The sequence below is a fragment of the Rhinatrema bivittatum genome, chromosome 5, assembly GCF_901001135.1.
Source record: "Rhinatrema bivittatum chromosome 5, aRhiBiv1.1, whole genome shotgun sequence".
In the NCBI taxonomy this organism is placed as follows: Eukaryota; Metazoa; Chordata; class Amphibia; order Gymnophiona; family Rhinatrematidae; genus Rhinatrema; species Rhinatrema bivittatum.
The window spans coordinates 135,443,475-135,462,512 of NC_042619.1; the positions used below are offsets into that span (position 1 = coordinate 135,443,475).

A 19,038-nucleotide genomic window follows, 5' to 3' on the forward strand; every position below is an offset into this window, starting at 1 on the left:
CCATTGCCATCCCTAGACAGACACAAGGATGCGGAAGAATACTGTCTCCTCCGCCATTTAAGCGTTAGTAGGCTTTTGGTGCGGTATCTGGAAGTTTCGGAACCGGTCTGCAAGATGGACTGCTTGTTTATTCTTCACGATGGAAGGAGGCAGGCGAACTAGCTCGCAGGCTACCATAGCTCGCTGGATCAAAGTGGTCACGGGAGAGCCTATGTGGAGGCAGGAAGCCATTACCCTTTCAGGTTAAAGCTCATCCCATTAGAGCTCAGGCAGTCTCCTGGGTGGAAGCTAGACTGTTGTCTCCTGTTGACATCTGCCGAGTGGACATTCAGGCCCGAGAGGACGCAGCCTTTTCAAGGGCAGTGTTAACCAGACCACGGGCAGCCTCCTGCCCTGATCAGGAGTAACTTTTGTACATCCCATTGGTCCTGAGTCCATCTGGCTACACGCTAGGAAATGGAGAAATTACTTACCTGATAATTTTGTTTTCCTTCATGTAGACAAATGGACTCAGCGTCCCACCCACGGCTGCCCAAGAACAGTACCAAGGAATCACATGTGTAATAAATATTGATTCCAAGAGATTATGGGTAAGCCGTCGCCCAATCCCTAGATCAGGGCATCTATAATCTTGCTGGGATTCAGCGTTTGTTTGGTTGCGTAGAGTTATGGTTATCTGTTTTTTAGTCGAGTTGGTTTTAATTTTTAATCTAGTTTTTTCAATAGTATGTTCTCAGTGGCTTTTGAAGAGAATAGTGAAGGGCTGAGGTCACTGCATGGGTGTATCTAGGGTGATGTCAGCTTCGAAACCTGACTCCGTCTGCTAGCAGGGGAGCATATAATCCATTTGTCCTGAGTCCATCTGCCTACACTAAGAAAAACAAAATTATCAGGTAAGTAATTTCTCCATTTTAGAAGCTCCTATTCTTTAGGAGTGCATGCTAAGTTGCAAGCTGGTTATAAACTCACTTGGCACTGTTGTATGTTCTCTTAATTATATAACTCCTTTTCCTTCCTGGTTCCATTTTAGTTTTTGAATCTTTTTTTTTGGGGGGGGGGGTTAAGCTTTCAGTTTTTGTTGTTGTAAATGGGGATTAGCAAACTCAGAGGACATCAGTGTGAATTCATTAGGAATACCTCTGTTTACAGAAAGAATAATTTACTTGTAACTATTATCTGGATTCATGAATTCATAGAAGCCATTCATCTCCTATAGATGAGTCTTCCCATAATTTTCTCTAGATCTGCACTTTCTTTGGTAAGATAGGAACTGATGAAATGGATAGTTGGCTGTTGGCTGCTGGGTGGAGTTCTAAGGGAATCTCCTTAAGTGGACTGCAATAAACTGATTTGATGTGAATCTTTGAAATACCTTCAAAGAATAAATACTTGTAAGCAATTAACCTTTTGAAACTTCATTAGTATGTTAAAGCAACACTACTAATTGCATTCTTTTTAATTATGCAGGTGTCAATGAGAACAAATCACATATCTAGCCTGCCTTTTTCATTTTGCTTTCAAGTGAAGTTTGTAAAACCCCATTCCCATCAATAGAGACTCCAGTTTTCCCTCTCAGGCTCACCTATATAGCCTACCCTAACAGCAGCACTGTTGCTGCACGTGTTGCATTGTTGTCCCCTCCCCTCTCCCTGTTCTCTGTATTGTCCACCTATTGTTTTACTGTAAACCGATATGGTGTGTCCACTAATGTCGGTATAAAAAAAACTGTTAAATAAATAAATAGAGACTTGCATTATTTTGAATGCCGTATCATGTATGCTGCAGTATTCAGCAGATGGAGGGGAATTATTTTAATAGAATGTCTTTTAGAACGTGGGGCTAAACAATGGGTATGTATTGAATAGAGTTATCCAAATGGAATCCCCTTAAAATACTTTGGTTGCCATATATAAGTCCCATACTTTCAACATATACTGTCCATTTCCTGTTGTAAGGAGTTTGACAGAGAGGTTTCTCTCCTATTTGTTATAATCCAATTTTTTCTCCTGGCCAATCGGGGTTATTGAGGAAATGGGAAGCATTGGTATTCCATGTCTTTAGAAACACCAAGCCTCTTGTACTGTCCTCAGTTCTTGACCTTGAGTGCTTAGACAATTAGTTAAACTTTATTCCCAGCTTCAAATACTAGAGAACAACCTCAGTTCTTGAATACCAAACATTTATTTGAATGATGAACAATTCAAACACTCCTGGAATGGGAAGGCATCAAGAGGAGCTGCACAGAAAGGAGAGACTGTCTCAGCTGTGATAAGTTCTGACTGGAAGCTCAAGTCATCCGAAGGAGGCAACCCGAGCTGAGATAGAAGCTGTAAAATGTGAATGGTGGAAAGCAATGCCTCCGTGTAGCTTGAAACAGGAGTAAGAAGAACTGCTAGTCTGCAATAGCCCAGTTCTAACTGAAGAAAATCACAGGAAGCAAACTGTCCAAGTGTTCCTAGTGGCAAGGGACCAATGAGAGCAGGCAAGAGAAAAAAGACAGAGATACAAAGCAAACAGGAAAGATCTAATAAAGGAGCTCAGAATCATCAAAGGACAGCCAATGAGGGGAAAGAGAGCTCAACAACAAATAGAGAACTCAAGCTGTCAGTATCAATAAAATGACATGTAGAGACTGCATGACAAAGGAACACACATATATTTTCAAGTATACTACAAAGAAAGAATACCTGATTTATATGGTTATAATCAAATTAGGCATTTATTAGGAAGAATGTTAAAGCGAATCTATGTATTTTCAAAACATTTTTTTGAATTGTGCAAATTTAAGCAATCTACTAAAGGCCTTATTTCTGAATTGTATAAAATTTTTAATGCTATATTTAAGCATAAGCACATGGAAAATTGGGGAAAGAATATTGATTGCAAATTGTCTCGAGCTGATACAGAAAATTAGATCCTCTATTTTGGCTAATGTTATGGAGAATATTTGGCTTATTTGACGGTATCTTACGCCTTATAAATTAAGATTTATCTTAAGGACATTAGAATTGCCATGATGGGTCAGATCCAAGGTCCATCAAGCCTAGCATTCTGTCTGACAGTGGCCAATCCCAAGTTGCAAGTTCCTGACATGCCATAAATAGGTCTAATTCCTGTTACCCACTCACAGCGATAGCAATAGCTTTCTTAAGTGTACCTGGCTACAAATGTGTTCTGGGCTTTTTCTCCAGGAACTTGTCCAAACCTCTTTTAAACCCCTCTATGCTACTTGCCTTGATCACATCCTTTGAAGGATTCCACACCTTGATACCCCACTCGCACCCCACCTCTTCCACACTTCATTCTCTCCACAGCCACAAGCACGCTATCTGCTCTTTCAGGAGCCTAAACACACACAAGTGGACAAAGACAGTCATAGAGCAACAATCAGATGAGCTCTAAAGATTTACTTTAAATTACAAATAGAAGACAAAAGGATGGGAAACAGCAAGGCAAAAACAAGCAGCACAAACTATCCCAATCAGCAATCGAACAACCACCACCAATTCTCAACACCTAGAAAACCTTTAACTTCCTCGTCTAGAGCTCACCTAACACCACCCAGCACTGACAAAATCGTTCTGAGAGAAGCTTCCTTTCATTTTTTTAAAAGGAGGAATGTCCAAGAAAACTGACAGACATCTATGCACCACTAATCGCACCACAGATTTGTCTAGGTCATTTCTATCTACCAATAGGGAACACTGCAGCATTTTTTTAAACTAGTGCTGTTTACCATCCTTGGGGGGGGGGTGGAGGCGAGGGGTAATTTGGGGGGGAGAGATGCGCATGAAGCTTCTTTCCACCTCTCCCTTTTAGTAACATAGAGGCCGATTCAGTAAAACACGCGGGAGAGCTGACGCTCCGAGGCTAGTGCCTGCTCAGGCCTGTCTCCCGGGCGCGTGATTCAGTATGCAAATGAGTGCCTGAGGTAAGAAGGAGGCGCTAGGGACACTAACGCGTTCCTATCGCCTCCTTACTGGCAGAAGCGGCAGCTTTCAGTGGGTTTGACAGCCGATGCTTAATTTAACGGTGTCTGTTGTCGAACCCTCTGACAGCCACGGGTTCGGAACACAGATGCCGGCAAAATTGAGCGTCTGTCTTCTGGGCCGCAGGCAGAATTTTTTTTTTTTTTTTAATTTTAGGGGCCTCCGACTTAATATCGCTATGATATTAAGTTGGAGGGTGTACAGAAAAGCAGTTTTTTCTGCTTTTCTGTACACTTTCCTGGTGCTGGCCGAAATTAACTCCTGCCTTTGGGCAGGAATTAATTTCTGAGAGTAAAATGTGCGGCTTGGCTGCACATTTTACTTTCTGTATCGAGCGGGACTAACTAATAGGCTCATCAACATGCATTTGCATGTTGAGCGTGCTATTAGTTTCGGGGGGGGGGGGGGTTTAGATGCATGTTTAATAATAGCGCGTTGAAAACGCGCGTCCAAACGGGGGCTAACTGTGCGCTCGGCCTGAGCGCACCGTACTGAATCGGCCTGACAGTTACAAAATTACAGAAGAAAAAGACCCATGTGGTCCATCCATTCAATTTATATCAGTAAGTATTATTTAACAAGTTTTATATATTATGAATGATCCTAGAATGCATATCATTATTTCTTTGTTATTACACTAATAACTTTTCCATATATGACATGTAACTGCATGTAAAAATGAAAGAGAAATGTGGGGGTCCACAAAACTTTGGAGGTTGAAAAGGATCCATGTTCCCCAAAAGGTTGGCAACCCCCTACTCTTGCCTATTTTCTTCATGAGGTCTGCTTCCCATTTGTTGAATGATGCCCTTTTAGCTTTAACTGCCTCATTACTTTGCCATTAAACCATGCTAGCACTCGTTAGTATTCCTTTGACTTTTTTTAATACACAGAATACATTTTATCTGTGCTTCCAAAATAGTACTTTTTAAACCAAGTCCATGCCTCATTTACAGTTTTAACTCTTGCAATTGCTCATTTTATTTTTTTTTCATTCTATCAGTCTCTCTTTTTAAAATTAGATGCTATCATAGGAATCACATGATTTGATGTGAGAGTAAGGACTTGTTCCTTGCTAGTTCCAGGACCCCACTCCCCAGAATGCTAAAAAAGTGACTATATTTGGACTTTTGTGTGTAGTAGTGCAAGTGCTGCAGGTGTGCTTTGCAAGTGGTGTGGTGAAGCCTGTATGGCCTGAAAAAAATGCTGTGAAGAGAAAAAGGACCAGCGAGAGCAATGAATAGGAAAATAACAAACAGAGTAACCTGCCTTCCTCTGGGTCCTACTTTATTGGATCAGCATGTTGGAGTGAGAGTGGAAAAGGCTCATCACTTGGGAATAAAAGCAGCACAAAAAAATTAACTCGCCTGGTGTTGGCTAAATTCTTGAACTATGCACATAAGTAGGAAATCCTCCAGACCAGGGGTGGGCAATTCCGGTCCTCGAGGGCTGCAAACCAGTCGGGTTTTCAGGATATCCTTAATGAATATGCATGAGAGAGACCTGCATACACACTGCCTCAGTTGTATGCAAATCTATTTCATGCATATTCATTAGGGGTATCCTGAAAACCCGACTGGTTTGCAGCCCTCGAGGACCGGACTTGCCCACCCCTGCTCCAGAAGTATAGGAAAAATCGTGCCATAACATATGAAGGTGCCAGAGTGTTTATATTTCAAGATTTTTTGGCAGTAGTATATGCACAATGGAAGGCATTTTCTTCTGCTTGTGTGAAGCTTGCAAATCTTCAAATTTCCTTTGCATTACTGTACCCAGCAAAAATCCATGTGATATTCAAAGGTGATGATTTAGAAGAACTGAAACAAATCTCAGTGAACCTGGAAGATGTTTAGGATAAATTGACAAGCTAAAGAGTAGCAAATCACCTGGACCAGATGGTATATATCCCAGAGTGCTGAAGGAACAGAGAAATGAAATTGTGGACCTGCTATTGGAAATTTGTATCAATATCATCATCTATGGTACCTGAAGACTGGAGGGTTGCCAATGTAATGCCAATTTCTCACAGAACAAGCAGGATGGTAGTCCTCACATATGGGTGACATCATCTGGATGGACCCAATCACTGAACACTTTTGTCAAAGTTTCTAGAACTTTGACTGGCACCTACTGGGCATGCTCAGCATGGCACCAACCCTGCATCCAGCAGGGGTCCCCCTTCAGTCAGTCTCTTTTTTTTTTCGCTCAGCAGTAGCCATGCGGGTTAAGGAGCTCTCTAGAGATTCCTGACAGGAATTTTCCTCACGGAACTTATTTCCAAAATTTCAAAAAAATTCTACCCCATAGGGTTCCCCTATCAATTCCGTAGTCCACAGTCGTAAGGTAAGGCTTTACCCTCATTTGCGGTCGATTCTCGTTGAGTTTTCCCTTCATGGCCTACTGGCCATCGACCGCACCGCGGCTAAATTTTTGACGAAGCCATGGCGTCGGGTTTTTGTCGGTGCCCCGATTGTCCTCGGACAATGTCCATCACAGACCTGCATAGGGTCTGTGTGTGGTGTTTGGGGTCGGACCACGAAGTCTTAACTGCACCAAATGTGCCGAAATGATACCAAAGGGCCGTAAGGCCCGCTCAGAGAAGATGGAGTTTCTTTTTCAGGCAAAGCCACCAATTCCATCGAGCGCTTCGACATCATCTGAGCCGGTGCCATCGACCTCTCACCAGCAGCGGGACACCGGTGCTGTCCACCCGGCACCAACTAATCCGAAGGCATCAACTTCTTCCTCTTCGGCTCCGGAGAAGGACCGAGGAGAACATCGTGAAAAGCATCGACACCGTCATCGGAAGGCTCAGTCCTCTAATCCAGGCAAGCCCTCAGCATCAGCATCGACAGAGCCACCGACAAAGAAATCCCGTCCAGAGAAGGCCCCATCCTCCTCTGCGACTGGGTCACTGAGGCGTTCCCCACCTTTGTTGCCGGGAGCCGCGACTCCACTTTCACCGGTGGACCCTCCGGCTAAGCCAGTGCTGCCTCCTACTCTGGAGCTGGGGTTCCACATCCCAGGCTTCCGCAAGGAATTGGATCGGATGATCCAAGAGGCCATCAGAAAGGCACTGCAGGGCTTCCATCCTCCATCGCAGCCAGCACCGATGCCAGTCCCAGTTGCCGACCCGATTCCCACGGCACTCGCACCGCTACTCGGCAGGCTGGATTCGTTGCTCGGTGCCCTTCCATTGGTGGAACTGAGGATATTGGTATATCCAACTCCTTCCATCCCGATTCCTTTGTCATCAGACAAGGAAACGCCGAGGCCGAAACCTATGCCCGGGCCGTCTACGATCTTGCCACTGATTCGCCCATCGATATCACTATAACCATCGATACCGCATCGTCCTCAATCGGTGCCTAGGCCTGGTCCTTCAGGAATAGCACCATTACTTACCTCTGGAGATCCTATGGGAGCAGGAGATCAGCCTTACGATCCTTGTACCAATGATTCTTCCCAGGATTCTGATGATCTACCTTCAGAGCCATCTCTCTCTGAGGAGAGAAAACGTTCTCCTCCAGAGGACCTGTCCTTTATTAATTTTATAAAAGAAATGTCTGAAGCCATACCATTCCAACTTCAGACGGAATAGATTTCCAGACACAAGATGCTTGAAATGCTCCAATTTGTAGATGCACACAAGGAGATCATGTCCATACCTACTCATGAAGTCTTCCTGGACTTGCTGAAGAGGAATTGGGAGCATCCAGGCTCTGTACCACCGGTGAATCGAAAAACAGATACCACCTACCTGGTACAGACAGCCCCTGGTTTCCAAAAACCCCAGCTGGATCACCATTCTGTGGTTGTAGAGTCAGCCCAGAAAAAGGCACGATGTTCTAAGCCTCATTCTTCCATACCTCCAGGCAACAGAGCTCCCTGGATTTTGACCATCGTGTTTTCCATGGCTCAATGCTTATTTCTCACATTGCTTTCTACCAGTTATACATGACCCAGTAGAACAGGGACCTATTTAAAAAGATCCAGGAATTTTCTGAGTCTTTACCCGACCAGTTTCAGGATCAATTCAATGCCCTGGCTCAGAAGGGTCTAGATGCTGGCAAGCATGAGGCCCGCGCTGCCTATGACATTTTTCACACTGCTTCCAGAGTGTCCGCAGCGGGGATTAGTGCATGAAGATGGGCCTGGCTAAGTCCTCTGACTTAAGACTAGAAGTACTTAAGACCTGCCCTGCGCTGGAGACAGTCTCTTCGGGGACAAAATCCAGGAGACCGTAGTACAGCTTAAAGACCATCACGAGACGCTACGCCAGCTTCCATCTGTGCCTTCTGATTTCCCGTCCACCTCTATAAGGACATTCCGAAGAGACTCCTAAGCGGTCGTCCTTCAAGCCACGGAAATATTATCCTCCTGCTACTCTAGGTCGCCCCTCCAGACCTTACCAGAAAGGTCAGGCCAGAGAATCCATGCCTCAAAAAACTCAGCCAGCTCCTCCACTGGGCCCAGCTGCTGGATTTTGACTCCTTTCGGGAGAGCATAAGCCAACCTCCTCTACCGTCCGTACCCGTCGGCGGTCGGTTGTGCCACTTCACCAACATATGGCGCACGAACACTTCAGATCAGTGGGTACTCGCTGTACTGACTCAAGGTTACCACCTCAATTTCCTGACTGTACCGGCGGACTCCCCACCTCGACTGACGTGGGATCATCCAACCACTCCTCTCTTCTGGAGGAGGAGGTTTCAACCCTCCTCAAATCTCGGGCGATAGAACCAGTGCCCCTCTCCCAGCAGGGGCAGGGGTTCTATTCCCAGTATTTCCTCATTCCAAAAAAGTCAGGTATTCGTCCAATCCTGGACCTGCGCGCCTTAAACAAGTATCTACAGAAGGAAAAGTTCAGGATGGTAACCTTGGGCTCTCTACTTCCTCTTCTACAAAGAGGAGATTGGCTTTGCTCTCTGGATCTTCAGGACGTGTACACACACATCTCGATCACTCCGTCTCACCGCTAATTCCTTCGATTCCTAGTCTGCCCCCGGCACTTCCAGTACTGGGTACTGCCATTTGGCCTAGCATCTGCACCTCTAGTCTTTTCCAAGTACCTCGTAGTGGTCGCGTTCTACCTGAGGTGTCAAGGCATCCATGTCTACCCTTAACTCGATGATTGACTGATAAGGGCTCCAACTCAAAAGGACGCACTAGCCTCGTTACGTATAACTCTCCATACATTGCTGTCTCTCGGGTTTCTGATCAACTATCCCAAGTCCAGCCTAGTTCCATCTCAAGCCCTATCCTTCATAGGAGCTGACCTGGACACCGTGCAGGCAAAAGTATTCCCCCCTCAGGATTGAGCTCGTACTCTCATGTCCCTAGCGCAATGCCTCCAGGATCGAGATTACACGATAGCTCATTTCCTCATTTTGCTGGGTCACATGGCATCCTCTGTACATATCACTCCAATGGCACGCCTTGCCATGAGAGTCATGCAATGGACTCTGAAGTCCCAGTGGGCTTAGGCTTATCATTCAATGTCCTGCATTGTCCACGTTACCTAGCAGCTCCGCCTGTCGCTGGCCTGGTGGATGCGGCTCTCCAATCTTCAAGGCCTTCCCTTTCAAATTCCAGAACCTCAGATTATCCTGACAGTGGACGCTTCCAACCTAGGTTGGGGTGCTCATGTCGACGGATTGCAGACTCAGGGAACTTGGTCTCCAGAGGAAGCCAAACATCAGATAAATTTCCTGGAGCTTCGTGCAATCAGATATGCCCTCAGAGTCTTTCAGAATTGCCTCTCAAGCAAGGCCATCTTGATTCAGACCGATCACCAGGTGGCAATGTGGTACATCAACAAGCAAGGGGGAATGGGTTGCTACCTTCTGTGTCAGGAAGCTGCACAGATATGGGCGTGGGCTCTTTCCCACTCGATGTACCTCAGAGCGACCTACTTGGGCGTGGACAATGTTCTAGCGGACAAGTTGAGTAGAACTTTCCATCCACACAAATGGTCTCTCAACCCCAAGGTAGCGGACACAATCTTCCAACGTTGGGGGTATCCACAAATAGACCTCTTTGTGTCCATCCACAACCACAAAGTAGAGAACTTCTGCTCGCTCACTTGCAGCCGCACTCACAGCCAAAGGACGCTTTCGCCCTCTCGTGGTCCAGCGGTCTCCTCTACGCATACCCTCCACTTCCACTCATATCAAGGACTCTTGTGAAGTTACGAAGGGACATGGGCTTAATAATTCTGATAGCCCCTCACTGGCCACGCCACGTCTGGCTCCTTATCCTCCGGGACCTATCAGTTCGTCGGCGCATCCCTCTAGGGGAGGATCTGCTTCTGATAACGCAGAACGACAGGTGCCTATGCCACCCTAACCTCCAGGCCCTATTCCTGACGGCCTGGATGTTGAAAGGTTAATACTCCAACCCCTTTCGGAATCGGTATCCCGAGTTCTGGTAGCTTCACGAAAGCCTTCTATGAGATGCTCTTATCATTCTAAGTGGAAAAGGTTTACGGTCTGGTGAACGTCCATGTCCATACCCCTTCTCTTGTTCTGGACTATCTCTGGCATCTGTCAGAATCAGGCCCGAAAACTTCCTCTATAAGGGTGCATTTCAGTGCGGTAGCCGCTTTCCATAACTGCATGGGAGATGCCTCTATTTCGACACAACCCTTAGTCACACACTTCATGAGAGGTTTGCTCCACCTGAAACCCCCAGTGTGCCCTCCGGCCCCCGCTTGGGACTTTAACGTATTTTTAGGGTGGCTCATGAAACCACCGTTTGAGCCTCTTCACTCCTGCGATCTCCGCTATCTCACCTGGAAAGTAATTTTTCTTCTCGCTATAACATCCGCTCACAGAGTTAGTGAGTTACAGGCATTAGAAACCTACCCGCCTTACACTAAAATTCTACATGACAGAGTGGTCCTCCGTACACACCCTATGTTTTTACCAGAGGTAGTGTTGGAATTTAATCTTAATCAATCCATCATTTTATCTACCTTCCTTTCTAGGCCCCATTCAAACCCAGGAGAACAGGCTCTACATTCCCTGGATTGAAAACGTGCCTTGCAGCGCATGTCAGCCCACAGGAAATCCATTCAATTATTTGTTTCTTTTGATAACATCAAATTGGGAAATCCAGTGGGAAAACAGACCCTTTCCTCCTGGTTAGCGGACTGTATCTCCTTTTGCTACCAGCAAGCAGGCATTCCGCTACAAGACCGTGTAAAAGCACACTCTGTTAGGGCCGTGGCAACCTCAGTGGCACACCTTTGTTTGGTGTCACTTATTGATATATGTAAGGCTGCGACCTGGAGCTCTCTCCATATCTTCGCGGCCCAGTATTGCTTGGATAAGGCTGGCTGGCAAGATTCCATTTTTGTCCAGTCTATTCTACGCAACTTATTCTCAGCTTAACCACCCATAATCCTACCAGGGTTTTCAGGATGCCCTCCTACCCAAATCCACCCCTGTTGTTGTGCCTGTTGCAAGTCTTTGGGTGCGTTTGGTGCATTGCTCTGGCATCCTCAGCTCGCTACTCACCCATATGTGAAGACTACCATCCTGCTTGTCCTGTGAAAAAGCAGAGTTGCTTATCTGTAACAGTTGTTCTCACAGGACAGCAGGATGTTAGTCCTCACAAAACCTGCCCGCCACCCCGTGGAGTTGGGTTCGCTTGCGATTTTGTTATTTTATTTTTCGCACATACTTCTTGCTATACATGAGACTGAAGGGGGACACCTGCTGGATGCAGGGTTGGTGCCATGCTGGGCATGCCCAGTAGGTGCCAGTCAAAGTTCTAGAAACTTTGACAAAAGTGTTCCGTGATTGGGCTCCAGCCTGATGATGTCACCCATATGTGAGGACTAACATCCTGCTGTCCTTTGAGAACACATGTTACAGGTAAGGAACTCTGCTTTTTAAAAAGGGATCAAGGGGGTGATCCAGGAAATTAGACCAGTGAGTCTGTCGTCTGTGCCAGGCAAAATTGTAGAAACTATCATAAAGAACAAAATTGCTAAACATATAGATAAACATAGTTTAATGGGACAAAGCCAACATGGATTTTGCCAAGGGAAGTCTTGCCTCACAAATTTCCTACTTTTTTTGACGGCATAAATAAGTGGATAAAGTTGAGCCAGTTGATATACTGTATCTGGATTTCTAGAAAACATTTGACAAAGTCCTTCATGAGAGACTTAGGAAATTAGAAAGTCAAGGGATAGGTAGCAATGTGCTATTGTAGATTGCCAACTGGTTCAAAGATAGAAAAAAGAGAATGTAGGACTAAATGGTACATTTTCCCAATGGAAAAAGGTGAATAGTGGAGTGCCTCAGGGATCTGTTCTGGGACTAATGCTTTTTAATATATTTATAAATGACCTGGAAATGGGAACACTGTGAGGTGGTCAAATTTGCCAATGACACAATTATTCAAAGTTGTCAAATCTCAAGAGAATTGTGAGAAATTGCAAGAGGACATTATAAATCTGGGAGATACATGCAAATGGCAAAAAAAATGTAATGTAGACAAATGCAAAGTGATGCACTTAGGGAATAGTAACCCAAATTATAGCTGCAGAATGCAAGGTTCCTCATTAGGAGTCGCCACTCAGGAAAAAGATCTAGGTGTCATCGTTGAAAATACATTGAAATCTTCTGCTCAGTGTGCAGCACCAGCCAAGAAAGCAAATAGAATGCTAGGGATTATTAGGAAGGAAATGGAGAATAAAACAGAGAATATCATAATGCCTCTGTATTGCTCCATGTTGCGACCTCATCTTGAGTATTGTGTTTAGTTCTGGTCACTACATCTCAAGAAAGATGAGGCAGAATTAGAAAAGGTACAGAGAAGATGATAAAGGGGATGGAATAATTCCCCTATGAAGAAAGGCTAAGGAGGTTAGGACTCTTCAGCTTGGAGAAGAGACGGTTGAGTAGCGATATGATAGAGTTCTATAAAATGAGTGGAATGGAATGAGTAAACGTTAACAGTTTACTCTTTCAGAAAGTACAAAGACCAGGGGATCTGCAATGAAGTTACTGAATAATACATTTAAAACTAATAAGAGAAAATATTTTTTTTACTCAAAGCATAATTAAGCTCTGGAATTAGTTGCCAGAGGTTGTGGTGAAAGCTATTAGTATAGCTGCGTTTAAAAAAAGGTTTGAACAAGTTCCTGGAAGAAAAGTTCATTAACAATTATTAAGGGAGAGTTGCAGAAATCCACTGCTTATTCTTGGGATAAACAACCTGGAATCTGTCTACCCCTTCGGATCCTGCCAGGTACTTGTGACCTGGCTTTGCCACTGTTGGAAACAGGATATTGGGCTTGATGGACCATTGGTCTGACCAGTATGGCAAGCCTTATGTTCTTATGACCCATGGAAATAGTGGTTTATAAATCGAGTGAAGCAACCGATGCTTTTGCTGCCAGTTTGGTTTCAGATCGATCAGCAGGTTTAGCTGCAACCTGAGTGTCAATCATATGAACCAGTTGATATATAGTGCAAGCAGTTGTGTTTAATATTATGGCTATATCCTGCCCAAGGAAGAGAAGATTTATGGCACTAACAAACATTATTTTATTAGTTAGTTTGATGGTTTAAAACTATGGACACACAGAGACCTGCAGATCCTGGGCTGATACAAACTGTGCGATGAGCAGGCTGGGCCGAAAAAGCTTGGCGAGGGCAGGGCAAAAAGAAAAGCTCCAGCTGACTATGAACTGCACTTCCTGGGCTGCTGGGGGCACTGCTAAACTATTGATTTTTTTTCCTTTTTAATCTGTTATCTTTTTCATGGCTTAGTTAGATTAGACAAATGGGGAGTGGGGTCCATTCGCATGTACATGAGCTCTGTTACCCATGGTTGGATATTTGAAAAGGTATTTGATAATGGTTGGGAAGGAGGGCGCAAGGGGGAAGGTGGGCAATTTGGGGGAAGGAGAGGTGGTTAATGTTTGGAAAAAGGGAGGGTGGGGTGGTAATTGTTTGTGTAAAGGAGAATGTGAAATGTTTCAGTGGGAATGTATGGACTGATAAACGAGGTTGGCTCGAATTTGTACATGACTGGATTTAGGCTCGGAGACCTGGGCCTGAAGGTTGTGTATGCATCTGAATTGTATGTTATGCTGCCAAGTGTTAATATGACATTATCAATTATTTGTTGTGCTGTGTGGAACATATTGGGGATTGGTTATGTAATCAAAAGGTGCAAGGTTTTACAAGCACTGCAATGATAAAGTTCATATCACCTTGATTCAGGAAATATCTAGATAAAGCAGAACATCAAAAATTGTGTAAACAATGGCTGGGAATAATGTTCAGATGTTTGCATACCCTTAGTTTTTAATATCATGTATTTCCCCCTTTTGCGTCAGTGATGGCTTGCAGTCTCTTGTGATAGTTGCGAATGAGGCCTTCTCATGAGGTAAAGCCACGCATTTTTCTTGGCAAAAATCCTCCAGATCCTGTAAATTTGTCACCACCAAATTTGTATGTAAAATCGGTGGTGATAAATTTGTATGTAAAAACAGTTATTTCCTTAATTGGATAAATACTGTGAGGTAGAATACTACACACTATGAATGTTTACAGGTGTTAAATGAAGTACAATTAATCATCATGTTGGGTGGTTTTAAGAATGGTGTGTGTGGTTTGGGTATGAATGAGTAATGTATGAATGGAGGGTAATGTATGGGTTATGGAGTTTTAATATATATACCGTTTAGATAGGTGTTCCTATGTATTAGGTGAGGTTGTAAATTTGTATGAACATATTTTGTATTGAGATTTGTTTGTTATAGGTCCTCTGGTTGTGTTTACATTAACATGTATAGATAGCATTAACTAGAATGAAGTGAAAAGTAAAATCTCAAAGTAATCATTATTTCTGAACAGTTCAAATAGTGAAGTTGAAAATGTTTGGAACAAATACAAAATGGAAACAAATTCTAGTTTTATTCAAGTTTCTTTTTCCTTTCTTGTCAGGTATGACTGGTACCAAACAGAATCTCAAGTTATCATTACAGTTATGATAAAAAATTTACAGAAGAATGATGTAAATATACATTTTACAGAAAAAGAGGTGAGTATTTTCTGCGTGTCAACTGCAACATTTTCATAAGGTAGCAGATGGGGCAAGAAAGAAGGCTTTCCTAGGAGCATGTGTGCTGGGAAATATGTTTTATATTCTATATACAATTGCAAATCTACAAAAGCATTTTTTGGCCCAGTAGCTGTTCCTTTCTCCCTTTTCTTCCAGCTCAGTTGGAACAGGTGCTGCGATCCTGGTACCATGAACCTTCATTCACAACTACCCAGAGCTTTTTCCTTATTTTAATAAATCCACTTTCCAACTATTCCCAATCTGGTCATTGTAGCAATGGACCTAGGACAGGGGCTGAGCAACAGGACTCCAAATCAGGTGGTGGTAGTTTTGGGGGTTTTTTTCCCCATTCAGATTTTTTTTTTATTTGTCCAGTGATTTCTCCATATCACTTTGGGCTTCCAGCTTAATCAGAGCTGGCTTCTATGTCTGTGGCACCATAAACTTTCATTTGCAGCACAGGGTTTCTCCCCTATTTTTAATTTCCCTTTCCTCCCCATCTAGTGGAGACTTGCAGTGACTGTTCTTGACCTGGAGCTACAGAGTATGACTCCTTCCAGAAAATGGTATGCATGCACCCAAGTCTGCCCAAGTGATGTTATCAGTGTACAGTAGCTTGTTTATTTTCCCGTATCTATAGAAAACACAGTTTATGGCAAGCAAATTTGCTCTTCTCAGGCCTTACCAGCCCAAAGAGAAGAATTCAGCTTGGAAATTGATCCCATATTTCCTGTATGGTATCTCATAGTACTGTAGGATCAGGCCAGGCCAAATTCATAGATATATTTTTGCTGGATTTAAGAGGCAATGAATTTTTTTTTTTTTTTTTTTTAAATCTTTGCATCCTAAATCCTAATTTTTGTACCTGACTGCACTGATAAGCATTCATAAACGTTTTTGTTCTGATTGTCATAGTTCGTTTCCTTCTTTATAAAGGAATGTATTGGTACATATTAGCAAAGATTGCACTTGGTTAGCTATGTTGAAATGGGTTTCTGATTTTGAGATCTCGAGAACCAAAGCATAAAACTAATATTATGCTTTTTGAATGTAACATTTTATTTTTATTACATTTTCTTATGTAGGATCTGAAAAATTAAGCTGTGTAGAACTGGACTTTTTTTGCAAATCATTGTAGACATGCCATATTGCAATAGAAGAAAGAAAACACAGGGGTATGAGTATCTTGATTATTGGCAGACCTTCACATAGTAATACAAAGAAAACCCATCAGGTTTATGTATTATTTTCAAGCTAGTATTCCTATTAATTTTAATAAGGATCTCATACAAAGTTACATTTGTTTAATTTGGACTGAAATAAGTGATGATTCTCCCAGAACCAGTTTCCCAGAACTGGTTGCTCCATTGAGCTAAATGGGGCCTAGATTTGTAGTGGTAAGCTATTGTATGCCTGTAGCTTGCAGTACTTCATTGACTACTTTGCTTTCCCTTAACTGAAAAAGCAGACCTCTCCCAATATTCTAGCAGTGCTATGGACAGGATAAGGGTAAAAATTGTGCTAAGGAATTTAATCAATGTCCTCAATTTATGGCCCATGGGCCAAATCCAGCCTGCTGAGTCTTTTTCTGGCCCTTTGTCACATGGCCCAGTCAGAAGCATCAGGGCACATTCAAAAAATAAATCTTGCACCATTGAATGAAGTGGCTGCAGCCCAGGTGGTGCATCCTTGTAGTCAGTGTCACAATGAGGTACTTCCACACCTGGTGTATCGTTGGCAGGCAGTCAAATAAAATCTCTTGTGTTGTGTGGCTTGCTAAACCCATTGAAACAGCAGTGACTACTGTAATGTTGGTGTAGTCCCTAACCCACCCAGCAGATGAAGACCCATGTGGCAGCACGGCCAGTGCTAGTGTTTAAAATTACAACGAACACTGTGCATAAAAAGTAAGTTGCAGATGAGAAGAAGTCTGGAGAGGGTTGCACAAACCCCGAGATAAAATGCCGCAGGAAACGTGAGGGGGGGGGGGGGGGGGAGCGGGGAATGGCAGGTGGGTGAGAGAGAGAAGGGAATGTATCTCATACACCCCAACCTTCACTCTTCCAGGGAGCAGATGCAGGGGGCAGGATTGCCAGCTTTCAAGAAATGTATAAATATTACTGATACTATCTGCAACACCTCAGGGAAACCTGATTCCCCTCCTTTCCTAGCATTTGAAATCATTGAAAGGCCTGGACATACAGTATCTCCTTTCCTTCTGCTTCACAAACTCCCACTACCACCACTGAATAAATTCAGAAGGGGACCCAACTCCTCAACCCTGGTCCGGCCAATTTGTAGTGAACTATATGACTTTTGATGTCAAAATATTTGTCATACCTCAGAATATTACTACAAGAAACAGATTTAATCTAAAATAACTTACTATTTTATGCTTTGTTTTATAAGTTTGTTACTCATACTTTTGTAGTTTTTAACTGTTAATTATTCTGCATATGATGTGTTAAAAGTAAATTGTTAAATATATGATGATCACTATCTACTTTTTATGTAGTGTAGTGTGAACTGTGTAGGAAGAGGGCCATCTGCACCATTAACTAATGCTTCAGTGTTAAATGTTAATATATTCCAGGAACCTTCCATTATCCTGCAACTGGTTTGCCCAAAAATGCAAATCAAAGAACTTGATGATAACCTTTTTGAACAGTAATTTGGAAAACTGGAACAAGTGCTTTTGTACAAACTGTTCATTTACAAAGGACTTTGACCTCAAAGTAGAAAATAACATATACTTTAGAAAATACAGTCCTCCTTTGTTCCTTTTATGGCAACTTTCTATATAATGAGCAAAGATGAGATCAAATCAACTTGGATTTCTTATTTACAATTTTCTCCCTATCATAAGCCCCAGCCATTCTAAGCAGATAACAGCATAAATTATATATGTTGTAATGTTTTCAGTATACAGATTTATCATTTAATCATTTAGCCAGTATACTCATTAGTAGTTCTTAATAAAAATGGTTTGTTTCTTTTAACAGCTGAGTGCATTGATTAGACTTCCATCAGGTGAAGACTATAGGTTAAACCTGTTGCTGCTTCATCCCATTGCAACTGAGCAGAGTACTTTTAAAGTGCTTTCAACAAAGGTAAGCACTGAGAGGGTGATTTTTAAATGGGCTTCTGTGGGTAAAACTCTGTGTCATGCACAGAAATAGCAGTTTACAAAGTTGTCTGCCTGATCTTGTTTGTCTTGTATGTAGGTAAACTTACCTGAACTGAGTGGCGGCATTCCTGGTCACAGAGTTGGGGAGGGGTTTGTGCTTATAGGCATACTCTTGAAAATTCAAACATGCATGTACATTATCCCCAAAAGTGTGTGTACACCAAATAGGTGTAAGTGTGTGCAGGTAAATTTTGTGGGATTATTTTCATAGTGGACTTGTTTGCTTAAGTCCATTTTGAAACTGGCGTAATTTACACATGTATTTGCCATGTAAATTCAGCCGTGGTGCGACAAATTACCCCTAAAAGTACAAAGAACAAGTCAGACATGTCCTGTGGTGCTCTTACTTTTTTGGTTTGTTTTGTTCACAAGGCTTCCTTAGAGAACAGATTTTTTTTTTTCCTCACAAACATTTGCATGCAAAGCAGTTCATTACTGTTTATTCACATTTTGCCTGATTTAACCTGTGAAAAGGCAAACACTGTGCAAAATTGCCAAATAATGTGTTATTTTCTTCATAACACGTTATTTGCCTTTTTGCAGCTTAGTAAGTAGGCTCATCAGTCAATCTTAGCGCAATTGCTGCTTTCTACAGTCAGGAGGGAAAGCCAGTATATTCCCATTATCAGAAAACTTGTTTTATGAAAGGCCTACTTCACCTAAAGCCTCCTGTAAAACCACCAATATGGTCTTGAGATCTCATTGTAGTCATCTCGTAACTGACAAGACCATCTTTTGAGACCATAGATATATGTAATGTCAAATTCCTAACTT

At 42.9% G+C, this 19,038-nt stretch overlaps 1 protein-coding gene across 7 annotated transcripts in view; it reads left to right on the forward strand.

Annotated features, from left to right (window-relative positions):
• The window catches only part of SUGT1 (SGT1 homolog, MIS12 kinetochore complex assembly cochaperone), a 328,950-nt gene that overhangs the window by 226,543 nt on the left and 83,369 nt on the right, over positions 1-19,038 (forward strand). For all 7 annotated transcript variants that reach the window (XM_029602974.1, XM_029602977.1, XM_029602976.1 and 4 more), the window contains 2 exons: positions 14,960-15,056; positions 18,080-18,187. In XM_029602974.1, coding sequence (XP_029458834.1) covers positions 14,960-15,056; positions 18,080-18,187 — 205 coding nt within the window. The remainder of the gene's footprint in view (positions 1-14,959; positions 15,057-18,079; positions 18,188-19,038) is intronic.